Source organism: Opisthocomus hoazin, chromosome 20 (genome assembly GCF_030867145.1).
Source record: "Opisthocomus hoazin isolate bOpiHoa1 chromosome 20, bOpiHoa1.hap1, whole genome shotgun sequence".
Taxonomy (NCBI): Eukaryota; Metazoa; Chordata; class Aves; order Opisthocomiformes; family Opisthocomidae; genus Opisthocomus; species Opisthocomus hoazin.
This window is the reverse complement of record NC_134433.1, coordinates 16087967-16104104: the sequence shown is the minus strand read 5'-3', so window position 1 is coordinate 16104104 and position 16138 is coordinate 16087967. Positions and strand designations below refer to the sequence as shown.

Genomic DNA, 16138 nt, shown 5'->3' with positions numbered 1-16138 from the left:
CTGACCCATGGAAACTTCATGCTTAACATGAGCTTAACATGAGTTATTAAGCATAACACATCGCTTTGATTTTGATGTGATTACCCTACGTCTGCCACAGAGCACGCACTCTGTCTTTAGGAGAAAGAGGGGGGGGAATGGCACATCTTTGTGAGACAGTAGCTGTGAGGATGCAACGCTTGGACTGCTCTTTCACTTATATTTGCATTGAGAAGCACAATAAAAATCATTTATTAAAAAAAAATATCCGGGGGCTAGAGTTGTTATTGAGTGCCTTTACTCAGCCATTTCTCAAAGAAAAACAAAATAAGACAAAAAAAAAGTATCTAATCAAATAGAATCTGAATTGCTTTTGTAAAGAAATATTCTCATTAACTGGGTTAGGGATGGCATCTGCAGAATATTTCTTTTTCCACATACTGTTTGAAATAATCTGGTTAAACCGTATGCTTGTCTTGTAATTTCTTACAGATGGTCACAAGAACAAAGAAAATATTTGTAGGTGGATTATCGGCTAATACGGTAGTGGAAGACGTAAAGCAATACTTTGAACAGTTTGGCAAGGTAAGTTCCTGCCCTAGTGAGCACTACATATTTTGAATTCCTCCTATTTTTTTTCCTTTCTTTTTAAAGTGTGTTTTGAAAAACAAAAGTGCAGTGAGGCCTATGCTCAGAGGAGGGCCACATTTTTTTGCGTTTCATTGTAATTTCTTGAAGCCTCTGGAATCGCTTCTGGAATTCCTTTTCTGTTTGTTGCATGTGTAAGTGTACAACATTGCCAACAATGTTTGCCTTCGTTAGAGAAAAAAGAATCGTTGGGAGGTGAATTTGTGTATGTTCAGGAAGAACTTGACCCTTAGCTGAGTGATTAGGGAGTTGTCTTCTCCACAAAATCAGCCCTCTGTGTACTCCTGATTCCAGTGGCAAAAGGAGCAGATAAATGTATCGGAGAGAGCTCATTAAGTTGTAAAAATGCTTGAAGGAACCACATGAATAGCAAGAATAATATGGAAGTCACTAGAATATCAATTTAATTTCTTATTTTAAAAAATGTTATGCAAGATCCTCTGGAAATGTGTAGAATCCTGGCTTTTTTTTTTTTTTTTTTAAGTTTATACAAGGAAGGAAACCTGAACCTTGCCAGAATGGTCTCTGCAGTGCTGGGCCAGCTCAGACCCCCAGTCCAGGCTCTGCCTAGCTGGAGCTTAGTGCCACTGAGTGCCCTGGAGCTCCCTGCATCCCCAGGGCTCCTGGGGGCTTGGTCGGGACTCCGCTGGGGTGAGGAGCTTGCAGAGCCGTCTGTCTGACAGCAGCTCGTGGTACCACCTTCCGCGGAGACCCGTGTCCGTGGGCTCCGTGCAGCTCGATTCCTCTCTTGTGGAACGCAGCGGCTGGCGATGTAAATGCAGGATTGCATGAGACCACAGCAGGATGTCCCACGGCAAGGCAGCTCCCCTTCCTTGGAGGTGGTTTGTTTCTTTTATCTGCCCCGAAGAGCCGTGGCCAGGCAGGATTCTGTTGAGGGGTGAGGAGGGGAGTTTATAAGTTGTTCCTGTGCTGGATTGATGGTTGTTTTGCAAACCGTTCATTTTATTTTCAATAATAATCTTCGATTCCGGCAGGATGTTTACAGCCTGCTGAGCCTTTTATTAAAGGATTACATGAGCTTTTGGATGTTTCTTCTGTAGTTACTTCTAATTGCAGAACTCCTCTAACCTGTATTTTTGAAGTTAATAATAGTTTCAGTATAAGTGCTTTGCATATTGTCTGGATGCTGTCTTAATATAGTCTTTTTAATTTCACCATCTGGTAGTTTCATACTTGCAATTTTACAGTCCCTGAGAACGCAGCCAGCGAGGCTGCGCGTTGCAGTGCTGACTAGTGATTCGGGACGCTTCAGTCCTGCTTCCGTGCTCTGCCTTGCTGGAGATAGCTTGAAAGAGATCTGGCTTTCCAGAGGCAACACCTTCGGAAAATTAAATATTTTTTCAAGTGTCTTAGTTTGAAGCCTAGGAAATCAAGGCACTAAAAACAATTGCACAAGTTGTGATCAAGGCTGGAACCCGTTCCTCTGGCAGCAGGGCTGGGACATGTCCTGCCCAGGCTGGGCGGTCCGGTCGTGAGAGCTCAGCTCCTGTAGGACCTGGGGTTCATGGGCCCTGGTCCCTGTGGTACCGGGGTGGCTGTTTCCAGTTGCAGGAAATGAGATGAGATGAAAGGAGATGAGTTTGGTAAGTCGGTGGTGTTCTGGAGAAGACCCTTCTCAGCTGGGTCACCGTGACTCGACCTCGTATGCTGGCGTTCAAGTTCTCTCCACTGCACTTTGCTGTTTATCAGCTGAGACTGTTTGGGTTGTGGGGTGTTTTGAGGTGATTCTCCCCAAGGCTCTGGTTGTGAGAAGATGCAGAGCTAGTTAATGACTCTAGGAAATGGGGACTTGTGGCTCAGCTAAATTGGAAACCTAGTTAATCCACTGTGGTGGGTGGGATGCTGCATTCAGATGTAACCCAGGATTGGCCCTGTGGGACCTTGTAGGAGCTGCTTCCTTCACAGAATCACAGAATGGTTTGGGTTGGAAGGGACCTTAAAGATCACCTGGTTCCAACCCCCCTGCCATGGGCAGGGACACCTTCCACCAGAGCAGGTTTCTCAGAGCTGCTTCCTTCTCCGTGTCCCTGCCGCTTCCTCCCTTCCCTCGACTTGCTGAGATGGAAGCTCTTGGTGGCAGGGCCTGGCGGTACGTCTGCGCACTGCTTAGCACCTGAGCCTCCCTCTCCAGTCAAGCCGTTACATTGCAAACAGCGCATCATCTTCGATTGGCAAGGTTTGCGTTTGCTTAGCGCTTAAAATAAAGAAAATTGCATTACATCATTAACGGGTAGAGGAGCCGTCCATATTTGATAAGAGCATCTCAGGTGACTTGCTCTTTGAAACACTGAGCTTATTTATTGGTGTGGAAAAAATTGCTTACCTACTGCTGTGATTCTTGAAATCCTGTCTGTACTTGTTGCAGAGAAGAGCTTTGCAACCAGGGGAGGTTGTTTTGGTAACCGGAGGTAGCACTCAAAATACACGACGTGGTTAGAACAGCTACCAGCTTTGGGACCAGGCTGGCTCGCTCGTTTAGCTGGAGTTGGCAGGGAAGGGCTAAAGTGTTGAATTTGAAACTGCAGCTTTTTGAAAAGTAAATGCCAGAACCTTTTTCCTCAGTAAAAAGAAAATTGCTTTAATAAACCCTCTTCCCTGACTTCACCACTGAAAATGCCTGCCCGTTAGAGCACCAAAATAAGTGGTAATGATAACTCCTGAGACTTTGATTGTGAAGTTTCTGATAGCGATTATTTTTTCTCTCTGTAAAGCCTGGGATCTGTAAGTGTCCCAGCTTTGTTTCGCAAAGACGGGCATCCCTAGCTGCTGTACGGCGCGGAGGAAGGCTGGGAAGAAGAATCGCCTGTTTGAGACCAAAAGGCTCAACAGAAGGAGCCCGGAGCAGCGTGGTTAACAGCCCGGTGATTGCTGAGAGCTGCTGATGCTCAGCCCGTGCAGTGTGGGTGTTGTGGGGCTCCCCGGGGCAGCTCGGCGAGGCTCTGGCTCGGCAGCGGGGCCCGTCGGCCATGCCGGCACGCGGCCCGGCACGCTCCCGCTGCAGCCGTCGGGGAGGGCGGCTGGTGGGAGGCATGTCTGGGCGAGCGTGGGGGCTTGAGGCTTCTCCTTCCCGGGGTTTCAGGATCCACAGGACGACACAAGGAGGCTAAGCTGGGAAAACATCCCTCCAAACTAAACCATAGCCATTTACAATCGGCAGGAAACAAAAAAGCCATCGTCTTACCACCTAATCCTGATAGTCTAATGCAGTTGTTTCTGTGAGCCTCTCTTGGTTCAGCTGAAGATGTTTCAAACGTTCTTGCAAACAAAACAAGTTCACTGGCCGGGCTGCCCCATTCAGGGTCTGCAGCGCTGCCCCTGTGCAAAAACCTGGCTGTTAAGACCCGAGTTTTAAAAAAATGTAAATGCCAAAGCGTGGGAAGTGAGGAGACGCGAAGGGAATCGTGGTGGGGCTGCGCTTTCCTCCCCTCTGGAGAGGCCAGCGGTGCCCTGAGCCAGCAGCGGGGCTGTGGCTGCAGGGCTGCCTGCTTTATGGCTTTCTGAAAGCGTAAGCAGAATGGGGCTCTCCAAGATCGGGACATGCTGGAGCGTTTAAGGCTTCTGGTATCATTTAAAAAAGGAAAAAAAAAAACTCAGCAGCCTCTTAAAGCCTCACCCGCAGGACTGAGACCAGCAGCGGCAAGCCCCCGAACGCTAATGAATTGCACTTCTCTCGGGACGTGCATGTTCTGCACCTTTTAAGCTGCGAGCAACGGATGATAAGCGACTTCTTAGGGTTTGTTTTTTACTAGGTAATGCTCCCTTTATAGAGCTCCTGTGAAAGTAGTGTAGTCCTTATTTTGCGACTTGCAATTATACTTCACATGGCGAACTGTGTAATTAGTTTGGAAGACTTATGCCTAGTCATTGGTTTATCCTAATCGGCTTTGGCTTTTCCCAACAACAAAGTGAGCTTATTTTCCTAAGCTGAAACAACTCTGCTCCCTTTGTTCCTCTCTTTTATTGTCTCATTCCTTTCATTCTGTTTTACTGCCAAAGTTTTGTTTCATTAGGCCTACAAGTCATTTCCAATCCAGTGGGCTGCTACAATACGGCCTTTATAACTCAGCTGCCCTGGTTCCCATGTCCCTTCTGGTCTGGAGCCAGGGCCTGCTGTCCGACACGGGATCTTAACCCCTGCGGTGCCGCTGGGCGCGGCTGCCTCGGCGCGGGCGGGCCAGGCTCGAGCGCTGGGTTGGAGGGGCTGCCTGGTGAGCTTACGGCTGCTGAACGCTTGCGTGCGGTCGTTAATGGCTGCGGTAACGGGGCTGGGCTCCACGTACGCTTTTTGACCCGATTATTGGAACAGAATTCCGAGTAAAAACCTTCTTACTGTAAATACCGTAATCAGGCTTGCTGGGAACAGTCCTGTGAATGAAAAGGCCGCTGTGTCCTTCCGCCCTGCTTCCGGCGCGGTGGGAACGGGCGGAAGTCAGAGGTACCTTGCGGCTGTCGTGAGCTGTTAGATCAGCCCGTGTGTGGCTGTTCTTGTAGGAGAGTCCTGTTTTCTCGTGTGGGAGAGAATACCTTTAAATTTATACCTTTTTTGAAAAAGAATGGTGGTTTTTAAAGGAGGTGTGAGAAACGGTTCTGTGGACAAACAATGTTTTTGCAGATCGTTTTTTCCAACTTCTAGAAAAGCAGCATTGGTGCTGGTGGCCCTGGCGGTTTTACTACTTCTAAAAATCTCGAAGCAGGAGCATTGGCTCTACGTTTTTTCTTTCACAGCAATCCTCAAATGACTTTTGGGGAAGGGGGCTGTGGCATTTGCTTTTTATTTAAAATTTTCAGATGCAGTTGGAACAAACCAGTATGCATTCATTTTGTTTTCTCTTCTGGCTTCCCACGAGGTCCCTCAGACAAATCGTAGGCGTGTTTCCACTTTGCTTGGAACATGCTGTTTCCTCCAGAATGCCTTGTAAGATTTGGAGATTTTGAAACAAGACAGGATTTCTGAATTACCTCTCTGGGTCTGGAGCCTTTTGCACAGTCACTTGTTATTTCCTGTGAGATGCAAACCAGACCGGCGGAGTCGTAAGATCTCGCTTCGGATGTTGTGTTTCTCCTGTGCAGCTGCTGAGCCTTTGCACGATGGTGACTCTCATCTCTCCCTTCTGTAGCCATGACTTGCTGCCCGGTGGCACGCGAGAGGAGGGAACTTCTCAAACGCTGTCTCCGCTCCAGGCGCCTGGGCAGGGCCACGCTGCTGCCCGGCGAGGAGGCGAACGCGGAGAGCGGCGGGGCCGCGGGACGCGAGAAGGAGCGCTTCCCTCGCTGGTTGTACGATGTCGTGCTTTGTGACTCAGACAGCAATGCAAATAATGGCCAGTCTAACCTTTGAAAAAATAATCTTTTGTAATAAAGCCTCTCTGCTTTCTCTGTGGAAGTGTGCTGGGAGGGGAGAGAGGGAAGGAGGTGTCATCTGCACCGAAGGAGTTCAGGCGAATCGCGTGCTTTACGTAACTCGCTTCCTACATGCTTCCCTCTGACAGCTGTGAAAATATAAATCAGGAAAACAGGAGAGAGAGCTCCTCCTCATTTGGCCAGGCTGCCTGGGTGTGAACGAGTTAATGCGCTGTTGCGGTATTAAGCACTCCAGTGGTTTACTTTTGCCTGAGACCTGGAGTATGGCCTCTGAAGATGTTATTACAATGGAGCTGTTAGCATGAGAAAAGGGGGTTTTCTTGCCATGGCTTCGTTTTGGGGGGATTTCGAAGGCTGTGTGGAGCTGGGGTCAGTCAGGAGGTGCACGGGATTTTGCTTGCTTGAAAGTGAAAACTTCGTTAATTTAGACTTGGCGTACAGTCGGAATTGTATTGCTGCATCTGCTGGACATTGATATGTAGATTTAACGGTCAATAGGATACACGGATGGTTTGCAGAAAAGTCATTTTTCGGTTTGACAAGTTGTTCGCCTTCCACACTTTTCAGCACGGTATTTCCAGATTCAATATTTGTGAATTGGTTACGTGTTATGAAACGAAGAGACAGATCGAGACTCTTGTTTACATTCTGTCTGTCACAGCCGGAGTTCCTGAAACTTTTGTAATCTGCCATAAAATGGAGAATGCGTTGGCTTTTCTTTTTTTAACTGATGCTAACCTCACTGTTCCCTTCCAAAGTGATTCTGAGCTCCAGACGTGATGTTGAATAGCTTGTAGCTCATGATATTCTTTTTTCTATCCAAGTTAACTGGGTGTACCTTGGGAGAAGTTGCTTAACTTGAACCCGTTGCACCTCCTTAAAACAGAACGAGCAACAAATACGTCATCGTTTGCAGCTTCTGGTGAGTCTGGGACAGTGGCGAACACCATTAGTGGGGGCTGTTCCGGTACAGCGACACGGAGCCGCATCCAGCCGCGTTCGCGCTGCTGCCTCTGCCCTCTGCTTGTGCTTTGAAGTTCCAGTATTTCTGGATTTCCTTATTTGAATGTTACGTCCATGATATTCCAAAGGATAATGAATGTCCCTTTAAATTTTTGATTCAGCATGTGACAAAGGCATCTGGGATATAGTGGTCCCTCATGGCCTGAAGCACTTTTGTTATTTCTTCTCCCTCCCACGCATACTCTTATCTTTTTTTTTTTTAAACAAACTGAGAAACTCGATCGTTGCTTGAAAAGCAGCCCGTGTTTTCATCCTGTCGATGAGAAGTCGTACACAGGAAGTCAGTTTTTAGGTGGTCTGTAACAAGACACATGCTTTGTGGAAGTGGTTTTGTTATAAATTAGATGTTGGTTTCTACCTGGATTTTACGAAAAGAGGAAATGTTGAGGCAGGCTTTGTGGGCAAGAAGGCTGTATCAGAACTCAGCAGAAGCTTGAAGTACCGTTTTATTTCCTTTTCTACCCCGGTTAAATGAAATGGCAAGGAAGCTTTTATGCTGTAGCGCCGTAACCTGCGTGAGATGAGGTAATTGTGGCGGCGAGTCGGGGCCCCGAGCATCTGTCTTCTGTTTCCCACTGTGCCACCCACGTGCTGCCTGCCTTTGGGCAAGCTGTTTTATCTCGCCTTGCGCTTCCTTGCCTTGCTTGCTTCATGAGCTCTGAGGGCATGGGCACTGTGAACATGCTCCTGCCCCTGCAGCCGTCGTCAGCGTGGGCTTGGCGCAGGCTGGAGAGCTCGCCCTGGTAGCAGCGTGCCGGGGCTGGCAGCACCCGGGCTGGTTCGGGGCCTGGGCTCGGCAGCTCGGCCGTAGGCACGGCTTGGGCGTCCCCGGCTCCCGGCAGCCCTGAGGGCAGGGCCTGCGTCCTTCGTTTCAAATGTATTTATTTTAAGACAAGTCTGTTACATCCTTTGATTTCTTTGGCATAAAGTTACGGCTGGTGCCCTGTATTCTCTCTCACGTACCTTAAGAAATAGCAGGGGAGCAGTGTGGTCCTGAGCTTGCAGAGCGTGATGCACCGCTGGCGACCCAGGAGCAGACCAAGAGCCCAGCTGAAATCAGTGATCAACTGGGGGCCCTGTTTGGGGAGAAAAAATTGTAAGAAAATATACATTTCCTCCTTCACCATGTGTGTGTTTGCTTGTAGTGTCTTCGTATTGGTTTTGCACCTGAGCCAGACCCCTGGAATCACAGAATCACAGAATAGTAGGGGTTGGAAGGGACCTCTGTGGGTCATCTAGTCCAACCCCCCTGCCGAAGCAGGGTCACCTACAGTAGGCTGCACAGGACCTTGTCCAGGCGGGTCTTGAATATCTCCAGAGAAGGAGACTCCACAACCTCCCTGGGCAGCCTGGGCCAGGGCTCCGTCACCCTCAGAGGGAAGAAGTTCTTCCTCGTGTTCAGACGGAACTTCCTGTGCCTCAGTTTGTGCCCATTGCCCCTTGTCCTGTCACTGGGCACCACTGAAAAGAGCTTGGCCCCATCCTCCTGACCTGTATCTCTGCTGAGGCCACAAGAAAGTCAGTTTGGTTTTTCACCCCCACTTTTAGTTTATGCAGGTGCGATAGGGTATTTAAAACACCTGACAAATTTGGTTAATCGTGTTTGGTAACATCTTTAAATGACCCCTGGAGTGTTCTTGGATTCAGCCCTGGCGTGGGGGAGTGGGCCTGGGGCTGTGGGGCTGCTCTGGGAGGGAGTGCTTGGTTTTGCCGCGCTGTGGGGGGAGCTGGGAGCGGGGCCGGGGGGTGGCTGCTGCGCGGGAAGGCAGCCGCGAGATGAGCTTGGCCCCGGCAAGCTGCGTTGGGAGCAGCAGGTAGTGGTGTTAAACCGCAGCAATGGGAGTGAGGCAGCGCTTTCTGAGGGATATTTCCAATATATGCTGCGAAACTGCATCAGATCCCACCTTGACACTCGTCTGGAAGTGCAGCCTTTGGACTCTCCAGGAGGGCGTCCGTGAACGTCGGTGCTGCTCCTGGCAGCCTCGGAGGGGACAGCCGGCGCCCGGAGCAGTGCCCCTGTTCCCCGGTGCAGCTGAGGGTGCTGAAGCTTTGCCTTGGGGTAACTCAGGTTTTACCATGGGTTCTCTAAGGAAGAAATAGCAGCAGTTATTTAAAACTTTGTATGGTGTAACTGAAGCTTGCGCCATACCGCTCATACATTTGGGGTAGGCTCGTCAGCTAAAGTGAGCGAGTTAAAATGTAATTGATGGGCAAGTAAGCGTTTGATGGTTGTCGTCATACTACACAGTAAATACAGCAGCACTGAGTGAGAGGATGTGAAATGTGGGGGTTTTTTAAATGCAGCTCTGAGTCCGGGCCCTGAAGAGACGGGCTTTTAAAAGTATCTGTGAGGAACTTCACGGAAATTGTTCCAAAGGTGGAAAAAGAGCACACATTACTGGGCAGAGATGCAATAACTTTTTTCCACATGGAAATGAATGGCCATACTTGGTCCGTGGCAACCAGTTCAGCTGGCAGGGCACCGGGCACGGCGCTGGGGAGCAGGGGCTGCCAGGCGCTCCCTCCCCTCCGGCCCCGCGACTCGGGGACCCCGTGCCCAGCCCCGCGGCGCGGAGCTCGCTGGGCTCCCGGGGGTGCAGCCCTGCACTCAGCAGCCGCCGCCGAGCCCTGCTTCCAGCCGTGCCGGCCCCTCGCCCTGCTGCAGAGCGTGAAGGAAATGCCTCCTGTGGGCTGCGGCTGGGGTTTTAAAGGCTGACATTTTTCCGATGGAAAATTTGTCTTCAAAGTGAGGGTTCTGTGCAGAGCCTGACGGTTCTTGTTCTCTTTATGTGCTTGTTCTCTTTCATTTGTTTCTATGGTTTTTCTGTCAGGGTGCTAAAAATCAACAAGGTGATTTTCAGTCAGTGCTGGAGGTGAAATAACCGAGCTTTGCTCACACGTGTGATTTTGAGGTGCGACCAGCTTGATTGAACTCACGCTAATTCTGCAGAGGTAGAACATGGATTCATGTGACGTCCATCTTGCTCATGTGTACCTCTCTTAGGAGAACGGAGTATTTTATTTTCCTGGGGAAAAACTGCACCTGAGCGTATTTTGGAAGAAGTGGCGTGGCAGCCGAGCGCGGCAGGCTGGTCTGCGCCAGCCCTGGCGATAATCACCCGGTGCCGGGCGATGCCTGCCGGCGCTGAGAGGGAGCGGCGCGTGTGGGTGCGCTGCCCGCGTGGTGCGGTGTGTGTATTTATAAATGTAACTGCAGGAACGGGGACAAGGGCGAAGTAGCTCAAATGAAGAGCCAATTAAGATAATCTAAGCAGAATGAGGATTAACTGCCTCATAATCTGAAGGATACCTAAAGTGCATGTGGCCAGTCTGCATCAAACGAACGTTGTCTCTGTCGGGGACGTTCGCCAGGGCTTTGGGGTGAGTGGGAATTGACAGCGGTGTTTCCAGCTTCCTGTCCTGGCAAAGCGCTGCTGAAATAGCGGTCCGGGCTCGGATGGGTCCTGCTGGCAGAATACATCACAGCGTGTACCTCCTTGCTGTGGTGTCGTCACCGTGGAAGCTTGAACAGCTCGGAGTATTGGATCTATCGTAAAGAAGTGATTGCTCACATAAAAGGAGTTCACATTTTGCAGCTTTTCTTTTCACAGAAAGTTGAAAACACTAGCAAGTCTGTCGGAGAAGAAGCTGCTATGTGTTTTCTTCTTAAAAATGAGTTGCAGTGCTCATCCTGACCTTTCCTGCTGCTCCTGATACTGAGGGAGGCTGGTCTGAAACGAGCTGGTGAGGCACGTTCACCCACCGCCGGCTGGCAGTGGAAGTGAGATTACATTTGCACCCCTGTTCCAGCGCATTGATTTTAAATCTGAGCAAATACGAGCGTGTGTAATGTTCCACTTTGAGCTGCTGTGTGTTTTAACGCTGGCATCACGAGGTGTTTCGGGTCGGTGTTGCCTGAAGGCGCCGGGCTGTGGGCTTGTTCTCGTGGTGTTTATTGGGAACGAGGGTGTGCGGCAGCCCCCGCCGTGGCGATGCTCCGTTCTGGGGAAGCTGCTGCGCGAGCGGTGACTTTTCGGGAGAAGGTCCCTCTGTTGACTCTATTACTCTGATGAGTGGTTTAGCGAGTTCAGATTGGTGCCATGTTAATTGTCAGGACTGGGAGGGTGGGAGCAGATTTCACCGGGGGCAATGGAAGAGATCCAATGAATTTCCACTCTGTTTCCCTGCTTGGCAAACCAGCACTTACTGTCACTTTGCATAAATAGGTTTATTTCAGAGGGTCAGCCGTCAGCACTCCCCCTCTTCCCCTCCCAGCCCACCCTCCCCTGAAGGATAGGAGGCCGCCGAGCATTTAATTTCCCCAACAGCAGGTGCTTGTCATCCATCTGAAGATAGCTGCCAACATCTGGTGCAATTGCCGCAGCAAACGCAGTAACAAGGCGGCCTGCAGTTCAAACGCAGAGAGAGCATTGCCTCTTTAATGATAACAAGCTGTTGGCTTCCCCTCGGAGATGAATTCATCTCACAGATGTTTGTCTAGTTTTGGCAATCTTATCACTATAGCTTTGGTGATTATGCTCAACTGGAGACTATTACTATAAAAGAAGTTTGAACTTGTTCCATTTTTGCATTATTTATTTATTTATCCATTTATTTCTTTGCTTTCTGGATATAATTTGTATCAACAACTGTAGCGTTGGTCCCATTACCCAAGTACCCTGACGATTTTTTATTGCATCTGCTGAACAGTAGCTCGCTACTTGACATTCACCACTGGCGAGTGTCTTTCAGCCACGCTGACATTTTTAACATTCCCCATCAACAGCTTTGTGGTTTGAACCCTCTATTTAACACTACGTTTTCTGGGATTACTTGGCGCTCGCTCTGTCTGTTCTCTCTAATAACTGCAATATACTTACGATTTCTGCAAAGCGCGACTTGCCAAGAATATTCTGGATACTTCCTTTTGGACGGTAGCGCTCGGGTGACCTTGGCAGGGGTTTGTAATGACAACGTACGACCGTCTTCATTGTTGGATCTTAAACGTTCCAGCCTCAGCACGAGCGTACGAGACGTGGAGACCTGCAGGCTGAAGACCTCAGCGCTCGCTTGCTGTTGTCTGGGTTTCTAACATGCCTTTTCCCTGTTGCTTTGTTTTTAAGGACACATTTTCTCCTGAGCGTGTGGAATTTCGTTCTGGTAAATAGGATTTATTTTTGGAAACGTGCTTGTGAATAGGTGACTCATGCCTGAATGAAGATGTGTCACTGTTGGTGGGGACACCACGTATATAATTTCTTAGTCTATAAATAGATGTCAGTCCAAGTACTGGTGACATGGTGATGCTTTGCACTGACTCGTTAGCTTCAGAGTGGCTTCTGAGGGAAGAGTTTGGAGTGTCAGTCTCTCCTGCCAGAGCAGTAATTTCTGCTGATGCTTAAGGAATAGACATCAATGGCTTCGTAAAATACTGGGAGTACTTCAGCTGGCACGACGGAAGTCGGAATTCAGACGCGTTCCCGTGCCGCTGTCGTGGGGTGTATTCGTGTTGCTTCTCCCTGTGGCAGGGGTGGAGAACCTGAGCTGGGAAGTTGGGACTGTTGTCAAAGGCCAAGGGTATCACCTGCAGGGCCCTGAAATTCAGAAACTCACGTTTGGGCTTTTCACGCATAAACTAATTTCTGTGGTGGAGGGAGATGAAGCTAAACGTCCAGGGTCGGAGATCACTGTGATTTTCAAATACTGGAAGTAACAGTTCCTTCTTCCCGTCGCTGATGCTAAGCTGGTTGCTGTTGATGATGTTTGCTCAACACCTCTTACCCACCAACGCAGCCCATATGGTTTAATGGCTGTCTTTTTTTCTGCTTCTGCTGTAGTTACAGTATTATTAAAAATCCATTAAATTTTAATGTACATCATAAAGTATGTGCTCCTGCGAATGCGAGCACAGATAATTATTTCTGATGAATAAACCAAAAGGACAAGTATGTAAGAAGTTCATCCTGCAGCTTTCAATTTTCATTATATACATCTCCTGCAGGGGCAATCGTTGTGATGTTGCAGCTGGTTATTTCTGTGGCCTGGCTCTCCCGAGAGATGGATGATGACAATGCAAACTTGAACTAGCAGAAGTGCCAGTGTTTTTCTGGACATATTTGTAGATAAATGGTTTGCCAGGGGAGGCAGCCCTCTGGAAGGCAGAGGATGGGAAGAGCACTGCAACACGGCAGCAACTTCCTCAGAGTTTGTTCCGTGCGTATCAGCTTTGTGGAATCTTGGAAAGTAACCCAATTATTTCTCATTAAAATAACCCAGAAATCTAGCAACAAGCAAGGTGTCATTGCTAAAACACCACCAGGAAACTAGGCAAGCTCTTCTTGGTTTCCAGGGCCTGAAGTAGGCAAGGGAATCATTAAAAATAATGCATTGCAGTGTCCATAAAGTTTCATGCAGTATATAATGGTCCATAGGGGCCTCACCTAGTTTTCCATATATGATACATACATAATGGTTACAGCTTCTCGTTAACTTTCCCATAACACTGAATATACTTCTCTTTAACACCCCCTTCAGGCTTCACGTTATTTGCCAAGCGTTTCCTAATAAGCAGGAACTTAAATATTTATCATGCTTGCCTGCTGTTCCCACCAGGCTGAAGAAGTTGTTGGCCTCTCTCCTGTCCATTTAATTTCCTATTCCTGAGCTCTCTGGACAAAGCCCAGCTCTGGCAGAGTCCAGTCCTCCTGCTGAGAGGACTTTCCTAGGGTTCTCCTACTCTGGTTTTAAGAGTCCACCCCAATATTTCTTGTGTTGAAGAGCATGTCTGCACCCAGAGGATTAGCCTTGGTGTAGCACCTGGACTCTTGCAGGGACCTTGGTCTTAGCAGCAGTGCATAGCCCTTAGCTATCCCAGATAGGAAAGCCAAGTTAGCCCCAGAAGCCCTAGAGATCCCACCAAATCCTTTGCACTTGTGGTTTCTTTGCCCTTGGGTATTAGTGCTAAAACTGCTCAGGACTTGGTGGATCCTCCATGGTGACTTGGTTGCTTTTTGCCCTGGGAAGATGTCTTTCGGGGCTTTGGACTGCTGATGGTTTTAGCTGAGTTTAGAGAAGTTAGTACCGAGGAAAGATGGTGTTTTGAGCTGGTGTGGTCTGTCAGGTGAATCTCGGAGTAAAGAGGAGAAAGACGGAGTTATGGCTGTGCTGGGACCACTGTTTAGGAACTTCACTTTGTGGACGTGGCACTGAGTTCCTGTGTTATTTTGGTCTCATTCAGGTCCTCCCCCAAAATCTGGGACTAATAGCGTGGCTTTCCTGTTGCTGCCCTAACTGCAGGCTGCTCTGAGGGGGAGTGAGCATGTCTGTGAGCAGCACCTTGCCGTGACCTTGATCAAAGTCACAGTGCTGCTGCGATACCAAATGATGACAAATAAATTCACCTTCATACAGTTTAGTCTAGCTGGCTGTGTTCCTTCAGCCCTGATCCTCCCTGCGAAGGGTTTTGTTTACTTTTCCTGAAATGGAAGAGGCCCTGTTACATAGCCCTCTTGCAAAAATAAACCTCTAAAAAGGAAAACAAAAGAGAAGGAACAAAAATCAGACGTTGCCTGATAATACAGAGCAGATACTGATCTTGAGTTCACAGCAACTTAAACCAGAGGCTTGTGTAAGCGTAACACAAATTTTGCCATTTTTGGATGGTTTGAAACTCTCCTCCCTCCTCTACTTTCGGAAAACAATCATAAAAGAGAACTGCAGTAAAATACTAGAAGTAACAGTTATTGATTTTGTTTGTTTTCTCCCCCTGCCCCCTCCATCTTCTTCAGTTAGATCTATGCTCCAAAGTTCACAAAGTCGGGTGGGTGCTAGGGAAAAGCTGTATTTCGTTTGACCTTCTGACTGTATTTTGACTTTGAGAACGTAAAAATACCTGGTAAAGACCAGGCTGCATCACTTCCAAGCCCAGCAACAGCCGCTCTGAGCGAAGGAGAGAGGAAGCGTGACAACCGCTGCCTGCCGTCTGAAGGGTCTGCAGAGCGCAGGGGCCCACGCTGTGCTCCCACCCTGCCTGCTCCGCGGGCCGTGCTGCGGGGGTCAGTGAGCTTTCACTGTGCGTGTACCTGCTGGCCACTCGAAATGCCGGCAGCTCGGAGCTTGGAAAGCCCGCCGGTCAAAACGGAGGTGAGCTCTGCCGGGTCGGCAGCGTGGGAGCGAGCTGTGCTGGCTGGCTGTGAAACCTGGGTTCGTGTCCGTGCTGGGCTCCGCAGGCTGCGATGGCTCCAGCGGAGCCCGTTGTGTCAAAGCAAACGAGCCGCGGAGATGAAACACCCGGCGGTGGCGAAAGCAAGTGAATCAACAGAAACATCGCTCCGTCTTCGCGCCCAGCCTGGAACGTGGCCCTGTCTGTTGGTGCTGCGGTCCCCGGTGCCGGCCGTGGTGGGAGCGCAGCGAGGGGCGTCCCCCTGCTCCCCAACCTCCCGGCACTGCTGGCGGCCGGCGGCTGTCCCGGGGCGGGCGGTTGTCCTCGGGGGGAGCGAGAAGGGGGCTCAAGCGTTGCTTTTAGTGAAGAGTTCAGCTGCTTTTTCCTGCAGGTTGACTAAGGTGCTGGATTTGTACTCGTAAAGCAAGAATAAGCAATCAGATTCATAGCTGAAGGAAGGACGTCCTCTGCTTTGCTGCTGTCGGATGTTTCAAAGCACACCACGTTTTGCTTTTCCTTTTTGGTGAATCGGGGAGCCTAACGAGCCTTCCTGGTGCCAGTGGCCAGAGCGTTGGTTCTAACCTCAGCGTTTGCTTGGCTGAAAATGGAGCCCGAGAGCTCTCACGGGAGCGGCTGCGGCACTGCTGACTGGCTGGGTCGGACATGGGCGTGCTCAGGTCGCTGGAGTCCGTTTGGGTGGCTTTGGGCTCTCTTCCTCAGGCACCACAGCTGTTGGCAGCTGGCCGGTGCAAGGCGTGAGGCTTTGTGGCTTGGCTCCGTTGGCGGACAAGCCTCTTGAGTGCCACTTGCTTAAATACCTCCGTGGCATCAGCAGAGGCATCTTTAGCAGGTTGCAGTTTGTGGTGGCTTTTCTGAAGTGAATAAGTAGTAAATGTTGGCTGTTTGCCACCCCCAAAACGGCTGCGGAGGATCAATGAAAACCTC

General features: G+C 49.5%; 1 protein-coding gene across 15 annotated transcripts in view; it reads left to right on the top strand.

The window, feature by feature from the left end:
- MSI2 (musashi RNA binding protein 2) overlaps nucleotides 1-16138 on the top strand; it is a 257207-nt gene that overhangs the window by 87255 nt on the left and 153814 nt on the right. For 14 of the 15 annotated variants that reach the window (XM_075440222.1, XM_075440221.1, XM_075440224.1 and 11 more), the window contains exon 6: nucleotides 472-564. The exons of the other annotated variant lie outside the window; for it this stretch is intronic. In XM_075440222.1, coding sequence (XP_075296337.1) covers nucleotides 472-564 — 93 coding nt within the window. The remainder of the gene's footprint in view (nucleotides 1-471; nucleotides 565-16138) is intronic. 15 annotated transcript variants of the gene reach the window in all.